Source organism: Hemicordylus capensis, chromosome 2, assembly GCF_027244095.1.
Source record: "Hemicordylus capensis ecotype Gifberg chromosome 2, rHemCap1.1.pri, whole genome shotgun sequence".
Taxonomy (NCBI): domain Eukaryota; kingdom Metazoa; phylum Chordata; class Lepidosauria; order Squamata; family Cordylidae; genus Hemicordylus; species Hemicordylus capensis.
Genome location: NC_069658.1, coordinates 190,415,813 through 190,437,440, shown reverse-complemented (window position 1 = coordinate 190,437,440; position 21,628 = coordinate 190,415,813). Strand labels below are relative to the sequence as shown.

The 21,628-nt window shown below is 41.1% G+C and overlaps 1 protein-coding gene across 10 annotated transcripts in view; it reads left to right on the top strand.

Moving 5' to 3' along the window:
- Positions 1 to 21,628, top strand: part of SLC27A1 (solute carrier family 27 member 1) — a 76,942-nt gene that overhangs the window by 45,745 nt on the left and 9,569 nt on the right. For all 10 annotated transcript variants that reach the window (XR_008316854.1, XM_053299275.1, XM_053299274.1 and 7 more), the window contains 8 exons: positions 1,035 to 1,196; positions 1,599 to 1,668; positions 3,793 to 3,884; positions 4,028 to 4,137; positions 7,001 to 7,210; positions 13,025 to 13,151; positions 18,124 to 18,261; positions 19,965 to 20,129. Coding sequence is in view for 9 of the 10 variants with exons in the window: in XM_053299275.1 (XP_053155250.1) it covers positions 1,035 to 1,196; positions 1,599 to 1,668; positions 3,793 to 3,884; positions 4,028 to 4,137; positions 7,001 to 7,210; positions 13,025 to 13,151; positions 18,124 to 18,261; positions 19,965 to 20,129 (1,074 nt within the window). In the remaining variant the exon portion in view is untranslated. The remainder of the gene's footprint in view (positions 1 to 1,034; positions 1,197 to 1,598; positions 1,669 to 3,792; positions 3,885 to 4,027; positions 4,138 to 7,000; positions 7,211 to 13,024; positions 13,152 to 18,123; positions 18,262 to 19,964; positions 20,130 to 21,628) is intronic.

Here is a 21,628-nt window from a genome sequence, read left to right as displayed (position 1 = left end):
GCTTGGGGATTTAAGCGATAGTGTACTACACATAAATGTGTTCTTAAGATGTTCCCAGGCAACAACCCTCCATGGATATTTAATTTCAGTCCTGCACTTGCAGTACCATGTATTGTTAGCCACCTTGAAAGGCCTTTAACACAAAAGGTGAGTTACAAAGATTCATAACAAAACGTCATGAATGGGGGTGAGTCATGCATGTGTAGTTTAGCTGCAGGGCATGGTATTGCACTTATTTATCATTTCTTGAATGTATATCTTGCCCTTTATATTAAAAAACTTTAAGGGCAGGGCAGCTTACAGAACACAATAAAAACAGTCAAAATAACAAAATAATAAAAACAGGATAAGGATTATGGCAGAATAAACCAAATAAAATCCGGGTAGAATGGATCTAAAATGCATGGGCAGATAAAGTATTTAAGTGATGCTGAAAAGATAATAAACGACACTAGGCAAGCTTTCCTGAGGAGAGCATTCCATAGTCAGGGAGGGGGCCGTGATAGAGAAGGGCCCTCTCACAAGTCCTCACTTGCTTCACTTCAGTGAGGTTGGGATCTAGTGAAGGGCCTCCAAAGTAGGTATTAATTACTGGGTAGGTTAATCTGGGAGGAAGCAGTTCTTGGGGAAATATTTCTTTTTAACAGAGGTTGTGCACTCCTTTCTTGATAAGTTATTCTGAAATAATTAGAAAACACAAAAGAAACTTTGGGGCATTTTCTTCAAATGATTTGAAAAATGCAAGTTCATTATCTGTGCTCATGATAAAAACTGTATTTCTGAGCTTCTTATAATGGGCACTGATTTTGAGCATTCAAAATGGAACAAAAACATAAATGATCTGATGCACTCTTCTGTATTGAAGATCATCTGATCAATGCCTTGTTATAACTGTAGTTCTGTTTTCTTCTCCCTCGAATATACAATATTTTATCAACCACAAAGATGGTTGTTGTGCATCTATTCTGCTTTGTTCTGTTTATAATGACCAATATTTTAGGCAAATAAATTTGAATTGAACTTATGTGTTTTAGCAATATCTGAAGTGAATGGCATGCTGGGGAAAAATATGGTCAAGTTCTGTTCTGGAGACTTCATCCCTGAGTCTGTTCCTTCAGATACCAAACACCTGGACCCTCTTCTAGCCATCGCATCAAAATCTCCTCCAGCTCAGGTTACAACCAAGGGATTAGATGGTATGTTTCCTTACAAACACATGCCTTTCCTCAATAGATCACAGATTTCCCTGAAGGGTCTAGTAGGATGTCAGCAATTCTATTTCCTTCCTCATTGCATGCACAAATTGTGCATTACTTGTGTTGCCACATGTCTCAGCGAGGCACCAGGCCTAGTGCCAGGAATAAGTAAATACAGTATGAAAGTTGTGCCCTCTGGGCAATGGATTTGGTTCAAAGAGCAATGCTCCCTTTGCCAGCCTGGGCTGTGGGGCTTGTTGGCATGGTGGCCTCTTTGCTTATTGGCCTGTTCTATTATTTCAGAGCAGCTGCCTGTGAGCTGGGTAGATTGCCAAATTGGGTAGAAGGCACAAACAGAAGCTTTGTCTCTAACTCATGCCTAACTTCTGTTTCCCTCCCTAGATCGACTGTTCTACATCTATACGTCTGGCACAACTGGAATGCCAAAGGCTGCCATTGTGGTACACAGTAGGTGAGACACACCCATCCTTGGCACTTGGTCTTCACTTACTAATATTCAGTATTGTGCATTTCATCTATGCAGATGTTTACCATGTACACAAGTATTAGTAAAGTGCTACAGAACAGAAGCACTAACTGGACTGGCGGGGGAAAGCTCATCTTTAAAATTGAGTTCCGGGAGGAGGTTTCTTCTTTCCAGTAGGTCTCACCCCCTTGATCCTTAGTGATGAATACTTAGTGATGGACTAACTTTATTGTTGAGAAGCTAAGACACATGGTTTATCACTGGAATATTTAATCGCTAAATCAATAATCAAGCAGCATGTATTTGATACGGAACATCAAAAATACTTAAGTTTGGAACCTAGATATGCAAGGATTGGAGATGCTAGGATTGTTTATAAATCAGCCAATTACAGTATTTGTATGATTTGATACTACCAACATATAGAAGGGCACTAACACAGCTGGATGTGTTGACTTGGGCAGTGTTAGAGGGTAAATTCCAGGGAAAAAATCATATTTGGAGCATCCTTGTGGGAATGGGGATGCTGAATCAATTGGTCATGCAATTTTATACTGCTCCTTTTACCAAGGTTTGCATGTTATACTTATTATTCCCCTTATTAACAGATTTATTTTTTTTACATTTATATATTCTGCTATTCCTTCAAGGAGCCCTAAAGTGTAATAGTTTGTAAATAGTTAAGTTAATAGAGTGTAAATAGTTAAGTTTCTCCTCACAACAACCCTGTGAAGTAGGTTAGGCTGAGAGAGAAGTGGCAGGCCCAGAGTCACCCAGCAAGTATCATGACTGAATGGGGATTTGAACTTGGGTCGCCCTGGTCCTAGTCCAGCACTCTAACCACTACACTGTGCTGGCTCCCAATAATACAGATGTGTTCTGTGTTACTTACCTTCTTTGTGATCACCATGTTAACATCTTGTATCAGGTTTGCACTGTAGCGATTAAGATTCAATTAGGGTGTGTTAGGTCACCCTGTTAGACTCTGGTTTATAGTTTTTATAGATATTTTTAAATCAGTGTGCTTGATTTGTCTTATAATTATATATGTTTATTAGGTTAATCTATGTTGATTTGGATATATTTCTAGGAGGGTTGCCAATTGTTTTGTTAATTTGTAATTCTGTTTGTAATCAAAGATTGTAATAAATAAACTGACTGAATTACTAAGATATGATAGGAATAGTGTAAAGCAACTAGAGATGTGAAGGAATGGAAAAACTGGGTTGGCGGGGGGGAATCCTCTTTTGAAATGTTCTCTCTCATTGAATGATGTACGAAATAATTTACCATGCAAGTTTTAAAAATATTGACATTTCTTCCTGCTTATTGCCCTTTCAAAATACCTTCTAACAACTATGTAGTATGAAGATGTTTTATGTAAGACAGTGAAAACTATTAGATAATTAAAACTCTAATCTTGTATAGTATAGTGTTATATAACTCAAATCCCAGGTGTGTTTCGGCCTTTGCCCTTCACAGGACGCTCTGTCCTCTGTTACTAGAGGGACACACAGACTAGGGCCCTTCTTTGTTTGTGGATAGTTGCTTGCTTTCCTCTGGCCTGACTTCCTCTTTGATCTGGAGAGTGGTGGATATACTATCCTCCTAATTTAGCCCCTATTCATCTTGGAGATATTCTCTCATCTCAAAGAACTATGGCACTGTGTTTTCACCTTCCTATGAGGAAACGAGCAGCCTATTACCTTGCCTACTTACATGGACAGAGTTAAAAGAAAGTCAAAAGGGGCAGATGCTGTAAGAGGCTTGTTGTGTGTAGCAAAGCCTCTAGACAAGCTTGAACATTTACATTGGGTAGCTTGGAATCTGCTTCCTCCTGGTCCCTTTGTGTTTGTTGAGCCTCTGATGATGTTGGGTCCACTGTACATTGTAAACACGCAATGGGAGGCTTGTGCAGAAACTTCCCCCACTTCCTATCGTGGCATTTATGGAATAGTGGCTCCCTTGGCTAATTAGGTCTCCATCCAGTTTTTAGGTCTCCATCCAGTGGCCCTTGTTCATCTTTCAGAAATGCTTTTACCAAATCATAGCCTTCAACTAGAGGAACTGCATAACCTACATTCATATCCATTTCTTGTTTCCTTGCAGATATTACCGAATAGCAGCTTTTGGTTATTATGCTTACAGAATGACACCTCATGACATAATCTACAACTGCCTACCATTATACCATTCAGCAGGTAGGCAGGAGTTGTTGGTGCTTATTTCAGGATGGAGGCTGCTCTGGTATTGCCAGTGGCATTATGTTGTAAAAGACAATGCTTTCCTCCAGGGCCACATGAAGCCTCCTATGCTGACAACCTCTTTTCTTTCTCTCTCATAGGAAACATCATGGGCGCTGGCCAGTGTGTGATCCATGGTCTGACTGTAGTGATTAGGAAGAAATTCTCTGCCAGTCGCTTCTGGGATGACTGTGTGAAATACAAGTGCACAGTAAGGGGTACCCCGAACTCTGCTTGTAGGCGCCACAGTTTGTAGGAGGTGGGAGCAAATGCATTTGTGGGGCGGGCCTGCTTGGCAAGACAGCTAGAGGCCAAAAGGATCAAGACAATTGTTTAATGGGTGGCTGGGGAATGTGACAAAAATGAAAGCAAAAGTTACCTGGGGGAGGTTTGTGTGTGAAATGTTACCAACACTTTACTGAGTACCAAAGGCAACTTTTGTACTAGCTTCTTGCCAATTGGTGTTTGAGCTGGATTTAGAAGATCCAAAAGCTGTACGGGCAAACAGCACTGAAGCATTAAATTGTGCAGATGTTTGGCTGCCAGGAACTTTATTCTCCTGAGCAGATGCGTAAACTTGCTTTGCAAACATTGCAGCTTCCATTTACTTTTTTGCGGGGAGCAAGTTAGCTGCACTTGGTTTTTCTAGCCAAAAAGCCCACACTGAGGATAAGCAGGAATCATCAAGTATCAGTAATTGGAACCTCACTTCTGTAGTGTCTGCACACACTGAAGTAATTGTTCTTTAAAGTTAACCCAGAATTGGCACGTTGATGCCTTAGGTGAAAGAATCAGATGGTGCCCTCCTGACACATGGACCAGGTCTATCTGCCACTCTTACGGGAATCCCTGAATCTGCCTCCTAAGGCAGCCTTACAGCATAGCTGCCCTTGAATAGAAATGAGCTGAGTCTGTCATGTTCCTTTACTTCTGTGTTTTAGGTGTGACACTGAGTTCAGATAAATACAGACATGCTTGCCTCTCCCATGCTGCGATAGCATAAGTTAGTTCAGAGCCCTTCTAGGGACAGTTCTTTATTGCAAAGGAAGGTTCAGTAGGAAATCCCTTGGCTTTCTGCCTTCCCATTCCAGACAGGGCTATTCTGGGTAACATACACAGGCTTAAGGAGTGATAAAGTAAATTGGACCTTTTACACTCTTGCTGCTTGTCAGTGTCTTACGTGACACTTGTCGAGAAAAGTACTGGTTTCAGTTCTCTCCCTTACTGTACTTGGAGCCTTGCTTCAAGAACTACGTCCTCGGGTTAACCTCTACTCTTAGTACTTGTTCATGCTGGCCTTCACTTCTCTGTGGCTGAATCCTGTGCACCTTTACTTGAAAATAAGACCCATTAAACAAAGTGGGATTTTGAAGTAAACATGCATAGGATTGAGCTGTAAATAAGATGACTCCAAAATGCCTTAATTACAGTCTTCTCATGTGATTGTACTATTGTGGATTTCATGTGGTTTCAGATTTGTTTGAAAAATGTCCACATGAAAAAGGATTCCTTATTTGAAAGACCCCTGATGGAAAAATACATAAGAGATTATTCATATTAACTCCAAACCTTTTAGTGAGAAAAACACCATTGTGGAAAGCATGAACTGCTGTGTAAATGCTTCCTGTTTAGAGCACCTTATCTTTTCTGTATCCCAAGAACCCCCAAAACTACGGATGACATTCCATTTGAAGAAATTTTAGTCAGTCACATGAGTTGTAATTGATTAAATCTGTGTACTCTTTTGTATGAATAATATAATTGTTCTGAAGAAAAGAAGATTTTTGTTGTGCATGCATGTGTCACAGGGGGCACCATTTTAAAAAAGACACTCCCTGGGTGAGAAAAGGTGGAAATGCCTCTTCTAAGATGGCAGCAACCACCTATGGCTTTGTAAATACGTTATACAGGTAGCCCTTGTTACCCATGGTTTCAACAACTGTGGTTTCGCATAACTGCAGATGGGTCTTAGAGACCCGATTTCTTTATCAGTGGTATAAGAAGAGAACATCTTCGTCATGAGCCCCATCACCCATTGAGTTCATCTAGAGAGGTCCGTCTGGACCTGCCACCACTGTGTCTGGGGGCTACACTGGGCAGGCCTTCTCTGTTGTTGTCCCCAGACTATGGCATGCACTCCCTGTCAAGATGAGCCTCCCCATCTCAAATAACTTTTATCAAATCCTTAAAGACCTAGATTTTCACCCACGCTTTTAAATCTAATTGTGGTTTTAAACTGCTGTAAGGTTTTTAATTTTGTGTTTTAGCTTTTTATATTGTTGTGAGCCACCCAAAGACAGAAGTTTGGGGCGGAATACAAATTTTGATAAATACATAAAATTTGCCAATACGTTATTTTTGAGTGCCTGGAAATGACTTACAATGCCATTTCCAGCCATCATTTTACAGTGCAGAGCCATTTAGTGGCTCTTTTAAAAAAAAGGAAAAGGGGAGGGGGGGGAGTCCTGTGATTTTTCTGCAAAAAATCAGAGGAATTGAGGGTTTGGATGGGGGCATTGCTGGAGATCTGGATAGCAAGGTACAGTACTTCTTTTTTTTCCTTTTCTTATTTCTGCCTCCTCTCTACTTGTTGCCCATCTTGTGTGCGTAGGAACATAACCCCTGGATTCCCATAGAAGTAAGGTTTCATTATTCACGGCTTCCGTATTTGCGGCTATAGGCAATAACCAAACCCCAATGAATAACAGTGTTCACCTGTACAATTTTCTGAAAATCTTCTCACTAATCCGGTACCCTTGGGTAGCAGATTTTTTTGACTGAGTGACTAAACATTGCGGCCCTACAGGAAAAAAGCCATTATTGTCTGAATCAAATGCAGATAATGATACCAAGCAGCATTTTATGAGCTAATTGACCTGTATAACATTTTTTTTAAAGCAGTAAAAATATTTTTGATATTAATAATTTGTACTCTTTCCTCCAAGAACAAAAGCAAACCAGAAAATCCCCCATGTCTTCCAAGTATTCTGGAACTGCTGCAACTCAACCCCATTCTCTAAAGGTTTTACCAGGTTATTGTCTCAAACCTGTTTTCCCTTTCCTCCCTTTCTTAGATTATACAGTACATTGGAGAGATCTGCAGATATCTCCTGAACCAACCAGTGCGGGAGGCAGAAACGCAGCACCAGGTGCGGCTGGCCATAGGAAACGGTTTGAGGCCAACCATATGGGAAGACTTCACTCAGCGCTTCCGAATTAAACAGATAGGGGAATTTTATGGGGCTACAGAGTGCAACTGTAGCATTGCTAATCTGGATGGAAAGGTCAGTGAAGGGGCTACAGTGGCAACTTATGTGGGGAGGTTAGCAGGAAGCAAACTCTGAAATGCATCTTGCTCAATTTGTTCATTGGACAAATTTGTGTATTTAATTCTTAAATGTGTGGCCTGGTAGTAAGTCCCCCCCCCTTCCCTCCCTCCCGTGTGTGTGTGTGGTCATTCTAACCATCTGCCGCAAGAAACTGTGCCCTGTTTTAGTACTGGGCTGAATGCCAAAAGTAATACTAAGTTACGATGAACATGCCACCCAATCCACCATGCATTGAGAGTGGAGTGAAATGGCCTGAGTCACTGAAGAAATAGCAGAAATCACTTCTTGGACTAGTGTGAAAATTGCTTCAGTGTGAGTTACTACTAAATATGGCAGGATTCTGTAGTATGAAGTCAGAAAGGACCATATTGACTGCTTTGCTCTGCCTACCAGTCAGTTTATTAGCCTCATACTTTTGATACTGATCTTAACTGGTGTATAATTATCAGATAGATTCTTATTACAGTTAGTGACCTGAAAACACAATAAAACAATAATTAACGCTGTTAAAAAAAATTAGTACAAAGTAGTCAACTCTTGGCGAATTCTACAAACAATAAAACAAAAATTTGCATCATTAAAGGAGATTAAGGTCATTCTGATTGGACCATAAAAATTGGAGATAAAATAAATCTGAATTTCCTGGAAAGTTAACTAAACAAAGGAGTTCTTATAAAAAGGACAATATAAAAGAACATGAGTTGTTGATTCAATAGCGCCCATGCCACAAGAACAAAAGCCAGGCATATGGAATTTCCTTATATTTCCCTTCCAGTATGGCTGTGTGCAACACATTAAAACATGTTAAAGTGAAAGCCCTAAATCTAGGCACTGTAACTTGATTTGAGTATCCTGCTGGCCTGAAGATAGATGATTGACTGCTCAAAAAAAAAATCTCTTGAAAGGTTAGATTGATCTAATTGCACTTTCATGTCCGTCACCCGTTGTATAAGAGCTAACGTGGCTTGCTCAAAACCCCACATCAAAAGAGCTTCCTGGGAAAAACCAAGGTAATAAAGATTCTGTTGAAGAAATCTTTTCCACCGTGTGCCAAAATAGTCAACTAATGTCAATGGGACTAATCCTACTGGAAAGAAAGACATCCTTGGCCATTAAACAAGGATGCTAAACCATAACCCAGTCTCCACCTTAGTTAAACTGGCTTCCTGGCAGAGGACCACATTTGGTACACATCATGCTACTTGAAAGATGTTTCTTAGGAATTTAGATTGCACAGCCTCCAATAAAGCAGAATTATTCAGCCAAAGTTGTGCGCCATATAAAAGTTGTGCTTGAGCTTTAACTAGAAATAGCTTTTTTGCTATTTCTCCAGAGTGGTAACATGATTGAATAGCTGAAGCTGATTTCTGGGCATTTTGTGTAATGTTAATCCAAATGGGCATTCCATCTGCCAGAGGCTTGGAAAACTATCCTATATAATAAAGTGCTTGGTGTGCGTCCATGTCTCCCTTGGCTGTTCTGGGCATGCGCGCAGCGCATGCCCAGAACATGCCGAGGGAGACACGACCGTCGGCACCAGGCGGCCATGTTGGCCGGTTGGTCGGCCCAGCCGCTGAGAGGCCAGATGCGGCAGCGGCGGGTCCAGGCCGGCCGCGGGGAGGGCAGAGGCGGCAGTGGCGGGTCGGGCCTGGCTCCGAGGAGAGCAGAGGGGAAAAACGGCGGCGGCGGGTGGCATTCTGGGTGGTGGCGGAATTCTCCGCCCGGCCGGGAGGCCAGAGGCGGCGGCGGCAGGCGGCACTCTTGGCGGCGGTGGCGGAACTCTCCACCCGGCCAGGAGGCCAGAGGCAGCGGCGGTGGGTCCGGCTGGCTCGCACGAAGGCCAGAGGCGGCGACAGCGGGTCCGTCCCGTCCCTACTAGCGCCCGTTATTTAACGGGCTTAAAAATACTAGTACCTAAATATTTAAAGATCTTGACTTGTTCAATTTCCTGGCCATTCAACTGCCAAGAAAGAACTTTTGGGAACTTAGCAAAGGTAAGAATCTTATTCTTAGTGTAACTAATCACTAAGTCTTCTTCATTGCAATATGAAGCAAGAGAGTGTAATGCTTGTTTAAAGCCAACCGGGGTTTGGGACAGTAGGCCCACATCATCTTCATAAAGTAATATTGCAATGTGTTTATCTGCCAGCTTCGGGGGAGGATGGGCAAGATTATCCAAATGAGATACCAAAGGATTTCTGTAAAAATGAATAATAATGGCGCGAATATGCAACCTTGCCCAAAGCCCCTTCATGTCGGAATTTCTTTAGTAAAATGGTCTTGCAAGCTGCAACAAACTTTCAGACAAGAATTTTCATAACATGTGTACAATAAAAGTAGCATGCACCACAACTTAGCCCTAGAAATTAGATCGAACGCAAACCTAAAGTCAAAGGCAGCATACAATGCAGAATCAGAATTAGCCGTATACTTTTCAACCAGATATTGCAAAATAAGGGCCTAATCTTCTGTCTTCTGAGCTGGCCTGTTCTTCTGTCAAAATATATTTAGGCTCAAGAGAATTGAAAAAATTTTCATTTAGCTGTTTAGCATACTTGCTGATTATACTCAAGGGACTGATGGGGCACTAGTTGGCAGGCATATTCCTTTTTGCCTTTTTAAAATATATGGATTACTATATAGGGATTACTATAGCTAATCCCCAGTCCCTTGGGACCAATGTGGTATGATCTATGAAGTTGAAAAGGGAGGCTAAAGCTGGAATCCACCACTCCAACTTACTGCGTATAACTTCTGCTGTAATATAATAATTGCCTGGAGCTTTGCCAGGTTTGAACTGTTTGACCAAGGACTCAATTTCTGTGCACATTACAGATGCCCACCAAGGGAGCAGACCAGCATCAAGCTCCAGATCAATATTGGGCAACTTATCCTGTGCATATAAAGACCTGAAATGATGCTTCCATATGCCCCCTGGGATAGAGGGAGGAAGCAAGGAGAACACTTGAGTGCGGGGCTATAAGATGCCAAAAATAAGGCTAAGTTCTTTGATTGGGACACTGCTGTCAAATGGTTCTGGGAAGCTCTAACAGTTGCTCTTTTTTTATTTTGTAGCAACTGCATATACTGCTTTTTCAGTGCTAATACTGTAAATCCTAAGTAGAGTATAATGATGGATCTTCTTTATGCTGTTTAGAGTATCTAACCAACTCTCTCTTTGTCTCTCGGCAATGGGAATCAAACCAAGGCTGGGAAGAAAAAAACTACCCCTAGATTTAGAGGGTTCAGATGTGGTTAACCCTGGTAGAAGCAACTGAGTAAGTTTGGTAAACTTTTCTAGAATGGAATTATCTAACACACCATCAACAATTGCAGAATAAATCTGAGAGGCTGATTCTGATTACAATACTTCGACAACCAATTCTTCCTGTTGAGACTACCACTTAATATGAGCAGGACATAGCTCATCACCCAAATTAAAAATGGGGCTAAAATCCAAAAATAATTTATGAAAATATAAAGTACCTTGAAAGTGGTCACTATAGGGACAACTAACTATTAAACTTTTTTGCAAGAAGGAAATTGTATTCTGTGAGTATAATCAATCAGTTATGGCTTGGTGCCAACCCAGTGAGAATATCTGGCTGGATAATCACTCATGGTTCCATTTAGAAGAAACTGATCTAATTTAGCAAACGTTTGCAGCAAATACAACCCCTGAAAATCTCCTATTACATCTTTGGACTGTCGACGAAGAACTTCACCCATGTCAGGAGGGTGATGTTGAAATTTTGCAAACATCTTCTTATAATTATCAGTTTTTATTATCTATAGAGTGCTTTTGGAGAGCTAATTCTCTCCCATGGTAGCCTGTCTTCATGGTTTAAGATATGCATTACGAACAGTCCTATCTTTAAGCCCTTGCCTGGTCACCATTGGGTGGTCTGCCATTTTGTAAGGGTGAGTGGCAAAGGTTTTTCCATCACACTTTGGGAACAGCAGGGGCTTAAGTAGTGCTTTTTATTAGTCTTCAAAGCAGAACAGTAAAAAGTTTTGAAGGTGGGTAAATTACAAGGCTGATTAAAATGTTTGGGAATGTTCTTCTGTTCAGCAGCTTTGGAACCTAGTGAAGTCAAACCAATCTTTATTATGGTCTATGACCAGAACTTAGTAACTGGAAACACCACAATAGCTTTGGAACCTAGTGCCTGACTGGTCAGCAGATATTGCTCGTAAGACCTGTTGTTGATCCTGTGTCCTTGCGTGGACTAGGGATGTGCAGAACTGGTTTGATTGTGAACTGGTGTGCTGCTAACCGAGCGCCAGTTTGATTGCAAACTACTTCGAACCAGTTTGAGCTGGTTCATTGAACCAACCAGGCCCAAATTTGGACTGAACCACGGCAAACGGTCTGTGTACACCCCTAGTGTTGACATTTTTTGTGTGAAAAATGACCCTGATTACTTCTATAGATTATTGCTGCAATACTCTTGAACAGCTGTCAAAATCTGTATGGCTAGTTATGGAAAACAGCTCACTAGCAAATCAGTGGATGGAGAAGGTTTGGGATATATGGTTGTGCACGCCCTAACTTGACAAGTTAGGCCAACTAGAAACCCAGCTTTGAATACAAATACAATGGTAACCTGGTTCTCTTTAAATCTTACTTGTGGGTTTGTTTGTTTTTTTCCAGTCATTGACCAAAAACATTACATTACACAATAGCCAGTCACAGTTTACATAAAATGTGACAAAACTCGGCCACTACAATTGTGTACTTATAATGAAAATTTGCTAATAAAAAGCCTAAATAAAATTCATCTGAATGTCCTGGAAACCTCTCAAGCAGAGGAGCAATAAGATTTAAACTGTCATCCATGTAAAGTGCACAGTGTAGAATAACATGCTCAATAGATTCAATAACACTCAGTCCACAAGGGTAAAGGCGAGATGTATATGGAACTCCTCTAAACCTCCCAAAAAGTATCGCTGAGGGTAGCACATTTAAACGCGCTAAAGACAAGGCCTGCCTAAACTTAGGAAGAGTGATGTTAATTAAATAAGTAGCTGGTTTACTGCTGAAAATCTGATTTCCTAAGTACGAGCCTTTTGGAAATTTTAGCAACTTCAGACTAAATCAGTGTTGGAAATAGGTTGCTTGATAACTTTCCCCGCAGTCTCATGCCTCAAACTGATAAGGGCGTCAAGTGAGAACCCGTAGAATTGGGATTTTGTTTTGACAAGGCGTTTCCAAGTGGAATCAAAAGGGTCGGTTAATACCAGATGGGCAAGTCCAGGTTGAAGAAAGACCAGTTTTAACCAGAATGCAAAAATGCACTTCCAATACTCCACTTCCATCGAGCCAAGTCCCACCTCCCGTCTGATAACAGCATTAGGGACACATCTAGGAAGCTTACTTTGAAACTCTTCCCCAAATTGAGCATGGGCTTTCTAAATAAAAATCTGTACATTTGTAACTTGTAGCAGTTTCTATAATTCTCCTACCCTTTTCTTTCGCAATCTGCAGCCATAATTGCTTTGCTAATATTTTAATGCAAAAAGTGTTTTGTCGTGTTTCACTGTTTAGGTTGTGGTGATGTTTGTTTTTTTCTCTTTAAGCACAATTGTTAATCTTGCGTTTGGAAAAAGGAAGATCTGTTTCATAGAATTCATGTTAAAAAAACACACAGAAATGTCTCTAATGCTGAATTACATGTCATTCAATGAATGAATTGAATGTCATTCAGTGCTAAATGATTGGTAATAGCCCCTTGATTCCTGTTTAAGCTTTGCTCCATCTCTTGGCAGGTTGGCGCCTGTGGCTTCAACAGTCGGATTTTGCCCAACGTGTATCCTATCCGTCTGGTGAAAGTAAATGAGGATACTATGGAGTTGATACGGGGTTCAAACGGGCTTTGTATTTCCTGCCGCCCAGGTAAATATTGCAAGGAATGCTGTGTGCTTAACGGTAATGATATGGAGGACAGATTGCACTTAAAATTTGGATTCTGTCCTGAAACTCAGACTGCTTATCTTTGGATGACATGGGCCCATATGCTTATTGGGAGGTGATCCATGTGAAGCATTGCTGAGGAGGGGCTCAGATGTATATTACATTAATCATCATCATCATCATCCCCCAGTGAGGCACTACCTTGGCGTGGTTGTGGGGCTTGCGTGCTCTGAGGAAGGTGAGAGCTATGCCAGAGGTCCAACCATACTGGACAGGTCTCACCAGAGGAGCCAGACAAAGAGTGCCTCTCCCGTCAACAATATGATGAGATGTAACTTTAATAAATCTATACCGGATCGGTCGTCGCCCAGGTCAACAAGGACCGTGCCAGGTGCTGGAGTCCCTGGACATCTGGTGGCAAGTGGACAACAGGACTCAGGATCTTCAGTTGAGCAACCAGGGCTGAAGACAGCAAAGTTACTGGAAGAAACGTTGCTTAACTGAAAAAAATATATGAAAAATGCCAACAAGGAAATAATGATCTGCTATTACAAGTCTAGTCCAACTAGAAGAGGTTATTTTAAAAGAATGTACCAAATTTGGAAAGAGAAGCATCCAGATACAGAAATAACAGAACAAAGGCTAGCAGACCAGAGAAGATTCATAATAAGAAATAAAGTATTCACAGGAGTTGAGCTGGAAGAACTGCAAAGAGCAACACAGGCTCAAGACATGGAAGACGAATTACCACCAACTAAAGCAGTTGCTCAGGCGCAGGTGGAGGAGGTGTTGGAAATCGAGGATGCCACTGTTGCTGAACTGTTTCAAAATCAAAACCAGGCAACCTCCCCTTTGCCTTCACCTCAAAAACCCAAATGCCGTTTAACAGAAAAGCAACAAGAACTAAAGCAAAAAACTGAGCACATGAACCAAACAACCACCAGGGTTCGACTTCCAGCTCTAAAAACAGTCGCCAAAAAACAACTTGCTCAGGTATTAAAAGATGTCAATGCTGCACTTGCAGAAATAACAATCAAGAATTTGCAAGAAACAAGCAAACTAATGTACAGTGCAGCAACAATAACAACACAAGAGCTCGGATATAAGATCAATGGACCTGTAAAAAAAAGAAAGTAGTACATCACCTAAATGGAAGATTAGATTAGAAAATAAAATCTCCAGGCTTAGATCAGATGCTAGTAAATTGAAAGATATGAAAGACAAGAAGCTGAAGAATGAAAACACCAAACAGTATCTGATCCAAAAATACCACCTAGATTCAAGGAAAATTAGAGAAGTCCTGGAAATAATAAAGCAGCAAATAACAGCAGTGTCAAAGAAGATTAGCAGATATGAAGCCAGAACTACACAACACAGGCAGAATCTCCCAGTCGAATCAGAGGCGTTTCTACCAAAGCATAGAAGGAAAAACTGCGAGAAACCTAGAAACACCAAAGAAAGAAGAAACAGTGCAATTCTGGGGGAAATTATGGGACAATCCAATAGATTATAATAAAAAACAGGCTGGATGAAAGAGGTCAAAAAATGTAACCAACAAATGCAAGAACTAATAACAACACAAGAATTAATAAGTGAAAGAGCAAAGAAAATTAAAAATTGGACTGCGCCAGGAGACGATGAACTGCATGGCTTTTGGCTTAAACACCTAACAAGCCTTCATAAACAACTATCAAAACAGTCATAAACAACTATCAAAACAGTTCAATCACATTTTGCAAGGAGGTGATATTGAACAATGGCTAACAACTGGGAAAACTCATCTCATCATGAAAGACCCAGAAAAAGGTGCAGTTCCAAGTAATTATAGACCGATCACCTGTCTGCCAACCATGTTCAAATTATTAACTGGAATAATACCAGATGAAGTGATGCAACACTTATTAACTAACAAACAGCTTCCAGTTGAACAGAAAGGAAATTTCCCGAACACCAGAGGCACAAAAGACCAGCTGCTGATTGACAAAATGATTTTAGAAAATTGCAAGAGAAGAAAAACCAATCTGTGTTGCATGGATTGACTACAAGAAAGCCTTCGATTCATTGCCTCACACATGGATACTAAAATGTTTAGAAACAACTGGTGTCCGCAAAAACATTCAGATATTTATAAAAAAAAGCAATGAGCATGCGGAGTACACAGTTAACAATCAATGGTGAGACACTTGGACAGGTTAGCATTAGAAGAGGCATTTTCCAAGGGGACACACTATCCCCTCTGTTGTTTGTAATCGCCATTATCCCACTTTCACAAATACTAAACAAAACAGGCCTCGGATACCAAACATCTAAAACATCAAGTCAAATCAACCATCTGCTGTACATGGACGATCTGAAGTTGTATGGAAAGTCCCAGTCAGAAATTGAATCACTGCTAAACACTGTCCGTATATTCAGTAGCGATATAGCAGTGGAGTTTGGACTAGACAAGTGTGCTGCATTAATAATGAACAGAGGAAAAATAAGAAAAACAGAAGGAATAGAACTACCCAATGGAAGCAAGATCAAGAACCTGGAAGAGAAAGAACATTACAAATACTTGGGCATTCTCCAGGCTGATAACATCGCACACACTGAAGTTAAAAGAAAAATTGGAAGTGAATACATCAGGAGAGTTAGAAAAATCCTCAAGTCCAAACTCAATGGGGGGAACACCATACAAGCCATAAACACCTGGGCTATAGCTGTTATCAGATACACTGCAGGAATAATAGACTGGGCCCAGGCAGAGCTAGAGACGCTGGATCGTAAGACCAGGAAAATCATGACCATCAATCATGCTCTGCACCCCCGCAGTGATGTCGTTAGGCTATACCTCCCTCGCAGCTCAGGTGGAAGAGGAATGCTGCAAGTCCATCAAACAGTAGAGGAGGAGAAAAAAGGCCTTGAAGAATATATCAAGGACAGTGAAGTATATGCACTTCAAATGGTCAATAACGCGAAACTATTCAACACCAATGAAACAAAGCAGGCCTACAAGAAAGAACAAGTCAAGAACCGAGCAGAAAAATGGAGTAATAAGCCACTGCACGGTCAATATTTGCACAATATAAGTGGAAAATCAGACATCACCAAGACCTGGCAATGGCTTAAGAATGGCAACTTGAAGAAAGAAACTGAGGGTTTAATACTGGCTGCACAAGAACAGGCACTAAGAACAAATGCAATAAGAGCAAAAGTCGAAAAATCAACCACAAATAGCAAGTGCCGCCTTTGTAAAGAAGCAGATGAAACAGTGGACCACCTAATCAGCTGTTGTAAAAAGATCTCACAAACTGACTACAAACAAAGGCATGACAAAGTAGCAGGGATGATACACTGGGACATCTGCAAAAAATACAAGCTACCTGTAGCCAAAAATTGGTGGGACCATAAAATTGAAAAAGTTGAAGAAAATGAAGATGTAAAAATATTATGGGACTTCCGACTACAAACAGACAAACATCTGCCACACAATACACCAGATATAACTGTAGTCGAGAAGAAAGAAAAACAAGTCAAAATAATCGACATAGCAATACCAGGGGATAGCAGAATAGAAGAAAAAGAAATAGAAAAAATCACAAAATACAAAATCTACAAATTGAAATGGAAAGGCTGTGGCAGAAAAAGACCAAAATAATCCCAGTGGTAATTGGTGCCCTGGGTGCAGTTCCAAAAGACCTTGAAGAGCACCTCAACACCATAGGGGCCACAGAAATCACCACCAGCCAATTACAAAAAGCAGCTTTACTGGGAACAGCCTATATTCTGTGACGATATCTATAACAATTGACAATAAAATTCAGCCATCCCAGGTCCTTGGGAAGGACTCGATGTCTGGATAAAACAAACCAGTCAATAACACCTGCCTGACTGTGTAAACAAGAGATAATAATAATAATAAACAACTTCATTTGTTAGCTGCCCCATAACAAATTTTCCTCTGGGCGGCTTACAACCCCAACATTAAAACATGAGATAAAAACACACATTTAATTATAAAAGCCCCAAAAAGGGGGAGGGGATACAAAATACAATTAAAAAAACCAATTACATCCCCCTCCCACTTTGTGGAAGGAGGGAGCGTGCCCACTCTTCTGTAGCAGGAATTGCATTTTGCATGATTTGGGCCTTGGTGTTTTTCTCTACTTCCAAAGTGCTACCAGCTTGCCTCAGCAGAATGTGAATTTAAAAAACACACTTTATGGGAGTTGTTTGTTTTATTTATTTATCATATTTTATACTGCCTGATATGTACATCTCTAGATGGTGGTGTTACCAGTTTAAAAGCTGTCCTAGATTTTCCTTCACTGATTTAATAATACGATTCTGTGTGTATAGACCAATATCTGAAGATAAGAAAGCTTAGCCATATGTGATTGCTGCATATGAAGACCCAATTGTCTCTTTATGCCTTTTCTTGCTCTGCCAACCCTCGCTAGTATAAAAAATTGATGTACACATCCAAGTGAGCCGGTTGTTATCCTTGCTTGTGCCCCCTCTTCCTTTTTTGTTTTTAATGTTGTGTTTAATGCTGCACATACAAACTTTTTTTGACGAATGTGTTAGGAACATAGGAAGCTGCCATATACTGAGTCAGACCATTGGTCTGTCTAGCTCAGTATTGTCTTTACAGACTGGCAGCGGCTTCTCCAAGGTTGCAGGCAGGAATCTTTCCCAGCCCTATCTTGAAGATGCCAGAGAGGGAACTTGGAACCTTCTGCATGAAATTACATGAGGGTAAAACCTGAAATGAAATGTGATGGAGTTGTAGTCCGTATACAGTTGTAGGTGACAAGAATGGTTACTTGACCTTTTGGGGGGATATTATGGCTGACTTGATGAGCAGTTGAAATGCAACACACACACACCCCAATAATGACTATAGGATGAGCATTTTTTTTTTCTTTTAGAAATTCTTGGTCTACTCTGCTTTTCTTTCTTTTTTAATCAGGAGAACCAGGGCTTCTTGTGGGCCGAATAAACCAGGAAGATCCATTGCGTCGGTTTGATGGATATGTCAATGAAAACGCTACCAACAAGAAGATTGCCTACAATGTCTTCCAGAAAGGAGACCAGGCCTACCTTTCAGGTACTTCTCAGGCAAATATTTTGTGCTGTGGTGGGTTTAGACATTACCATTTTGTACTCTAGTATAAGCTCTTAAGCTATCTATTCTGTATTCTACTCTCAGAATCCTGAGGTCCAGCTGTGCACAGATGCAAAATAATGGCATGGGGAGAGTACGTAAAATGGTGGTGGGGGCAACAACTTGTGTACCCCATAAGTTATAGACTGGAATAAGCTGAATATGCAATTTTTGTCGGGGATTTTAACGTGCAGCTGTAAAACTGGCCAGCATTGCAGCTCAAAGCTATTTAATACAGGTGAACCCTGTTATCCGCACGGTTCTGTTTCCACAGATTACTATGGATAACGGTGCATTGGGTCAGTGGGGATGGGGGCGTGGTTAAGTTCCTGGAGGCTGGGAAACCACGGTAAAAACGGTGGGGGTGGGGAAGCGAGGCAAAGTGCCCTACTGTGCTCTGGTCCTCCAGCTATCGAGCAATACCACCCAGAAGTCCAAATTTGTCTATTATTCCACAATTTTTTATGGAAAGAAAAGTGTTTTTAAAAACTAAATGAGCCACAAAATGGCTCCCTTTTACAAAATGGCAGCCGGAAATGACCTCCAAACTGCAGATAAGCGAAAATTTACCATCTGTTTCCCACATATGACAAGGTTGGGTGTCAATTACCTGACTATGAATACGTGAAACCATGGATATTGGATCTGCAGATAATGAGGTTTCCCTGTACTGCTACATTACAGGTGAGGCGGCCTTAGGCTGAGAGGGAAATGCTCAGCCCAAAGCCAGCCATGGCCGACTCTTCTTTTTAAAATAAAATTTACAACTTATTGTTCAGCTACTGGGAGTCAGAAACCCTTGTTAATTACTGCAAGTCACCTAGAGATCTACTAGTAGATGCTGATCTACCTACTTCCCACCCTGGCCTGGAGGAATAACCTTGCTTGCATATAAGACTCTGACTGAGGTTTCTCAGCCACTAAAGGCAGGTTTAGATCTTGGAAAAATCTTCCATGGGAGCAGGCACATGAATGCAGCTGTGTGGAGGTGGTGATGACTTTCCCAGCATTTCCACAGTTAGAAGTGCCATTTTCAGCTGGTGACTCGTGCAGATGCAGTAGTTGGAAAATGTGGACACTGCTCTCGTGAACTTCTTGAGAAGCAGCACCTCCAGTTGCGGATGTGCCATATCAGATGTTGGTTCTTTGTTTAAATATAGAACATTTTTACCTCATCTTTCCATCTAGAAGGTGGCTTGAGAGCAAAATAAGCAAGCAAACAAATGTCTAAATATTAAAACATAAATTAAAATATAATGTTAAATCAATAAAACCATAGTAGGCATAGTATCAATAAAACAGAACTAAATGGGGGAAATGTAGTCATCGGTTATATTGCTTCATCTGTGTGGTTGTGTTTATGGAACTTGTGAAGAATTGACTTCCCTGTAACAAAATGTTTTGTTTAAAATTATGTTTTTATATGATGCTTGGTCTGAAGGTTTAGTAAGGTAAGCATGGCAACTGTTGCCGGGTACTCAGACTGATAGGAGGAGTTCTATAGATGTGTCTGCAGTTGGAAGGTAACTGTCAAGGAAGAAGCTGGGAGAAAGAGACTCTGACTGAAAGAGAGTAAACTGTAACTGGTTTTGATATGAATGAAAAGTTCAGTTGACTACTGAGGCCAGCTTGACCTTTCCTTGCAGGAGATGTGTTGGTGATGGATGAGCTTGGCTACATGTACTTCAAGGACCGGAGTGGGGACACATTCCGGTGGCGCGGGGAGAATGTCTCATCCACAGAGGTCGAGGGGATCCTGAGCCACCTCCTCAGTAAGACTGATGTTGCAGTTTATGGAGTGGAGGTTCCAGGTAATTCGAACCATGCTTCTCGAATATGAAGGCTAGTTAGATAGGCAACTATGTGTGTCTAGTTTCCCATGGTATTTAAAAATCCACTGTCCCTTCTGGAATTGTGGTTCAGCAAAGAAATTAATGAGAGGGAAGAATGTACCGCATCTATATGTGCTGTTTCCAGCAGAGACATACCTACCAGTATATATAAAACAGAAGACCAACCCATTAAAAACAGACCATCAGTATGTATTTAATATAGCATCACAGAAAAGTGACATCAGAACATCCTGTATAAGCACTAATTAATGAGGAAAAGACCACTGCCTGAAAGCTTGGAGAACTTCTGTTGGTATGAGTAGGCCTTACTAGACTAGATGGACCAATGATCTGACTTGGTATATGGCAGCTTCATAGATTCATAAGAAAATGCAGAAAACTTCAAGATTCCAGAAATGTTACTGCAAGTCCAATGATTTTCAAACTCAATATAGACAACTCATTGATAGGCCCTGAGAAATTAAGCTGCATAGTAGGAAAACCACCCTGTCTTCTATATTGTAGTAATGTTGACGTTACTTGGTTGTATTGATGAGGTAGATATATTCCAAAGATTTGTTTTTAAAGGGCTGTCCTTTTGTTTACATTCTATCCTCTGTACTGGTTGGTCCAGCTTTCATCAGTTCAAATTTCTGGAGCTGGAAGCAGAGAGGTCTACCAGGATAGAGATAAAACAGGCAGTAAAGGGCAACACATGTTGAATTTTCTTTAACAGAAAGGAATGAAGAATAACAAAGAACATCTTCCTCTGTTTGAAAAAGAGGTGCTGTGCTTTTTATCACCAGGCCAGCACAGGGTCGACTGTAAGAGGATGTAATTAATGGCACGGGGAGGAGCCACAATGCAGCAGCAAACGTATCAGAAGTCCTCACAAAAACCACCCCAAGGGCTGCAAAAGGACTTCCTGACTTTAGAAGGGGCAGCTTGACTGAGAGCTTCCACTTAACATTTGCTGCTGCTGCACTGGGGCTCCTTTCTGCACCATGAAGGTAAAGTCAGAAGTCCTGGGCCAGGTGGGAAGAGCCCATGCTGTGGCTCCTTTTCATTACCTCTTCCAGCAACTGGGGTGTTCTAATTGTAGCCGCATATAAAAGTGTTGTAGAGTGTAAGGCTGCAGCTTCTCTGGGCATGGGTTTCTTGTCCATTAAAATAAGGGATGCTTCTGCTTCCTGAGCTGGTTCTATGGGATATACTGAGGGATTGATGGAAAGTGGCTGTTGCAGACAAATTGGAATGAGAGGAGAAAAGACACCAACAGGAAACAGATAAACTGGCAGCCAGAGATGCAGTGTTCTCAAATAGCTGGCCTGCTCATGTGTAATTTTAACACACTTTACTCCTGTTTGTGCATGTTGGTGGTTCTTGTTTAAAATGAGAATACATAAGTTATGCGCCAAAAAAGGGGGCAGAGAAGTGTCTGATTGTCCAGTGTCCAGAAAACACTAGTGGAAAGTAAC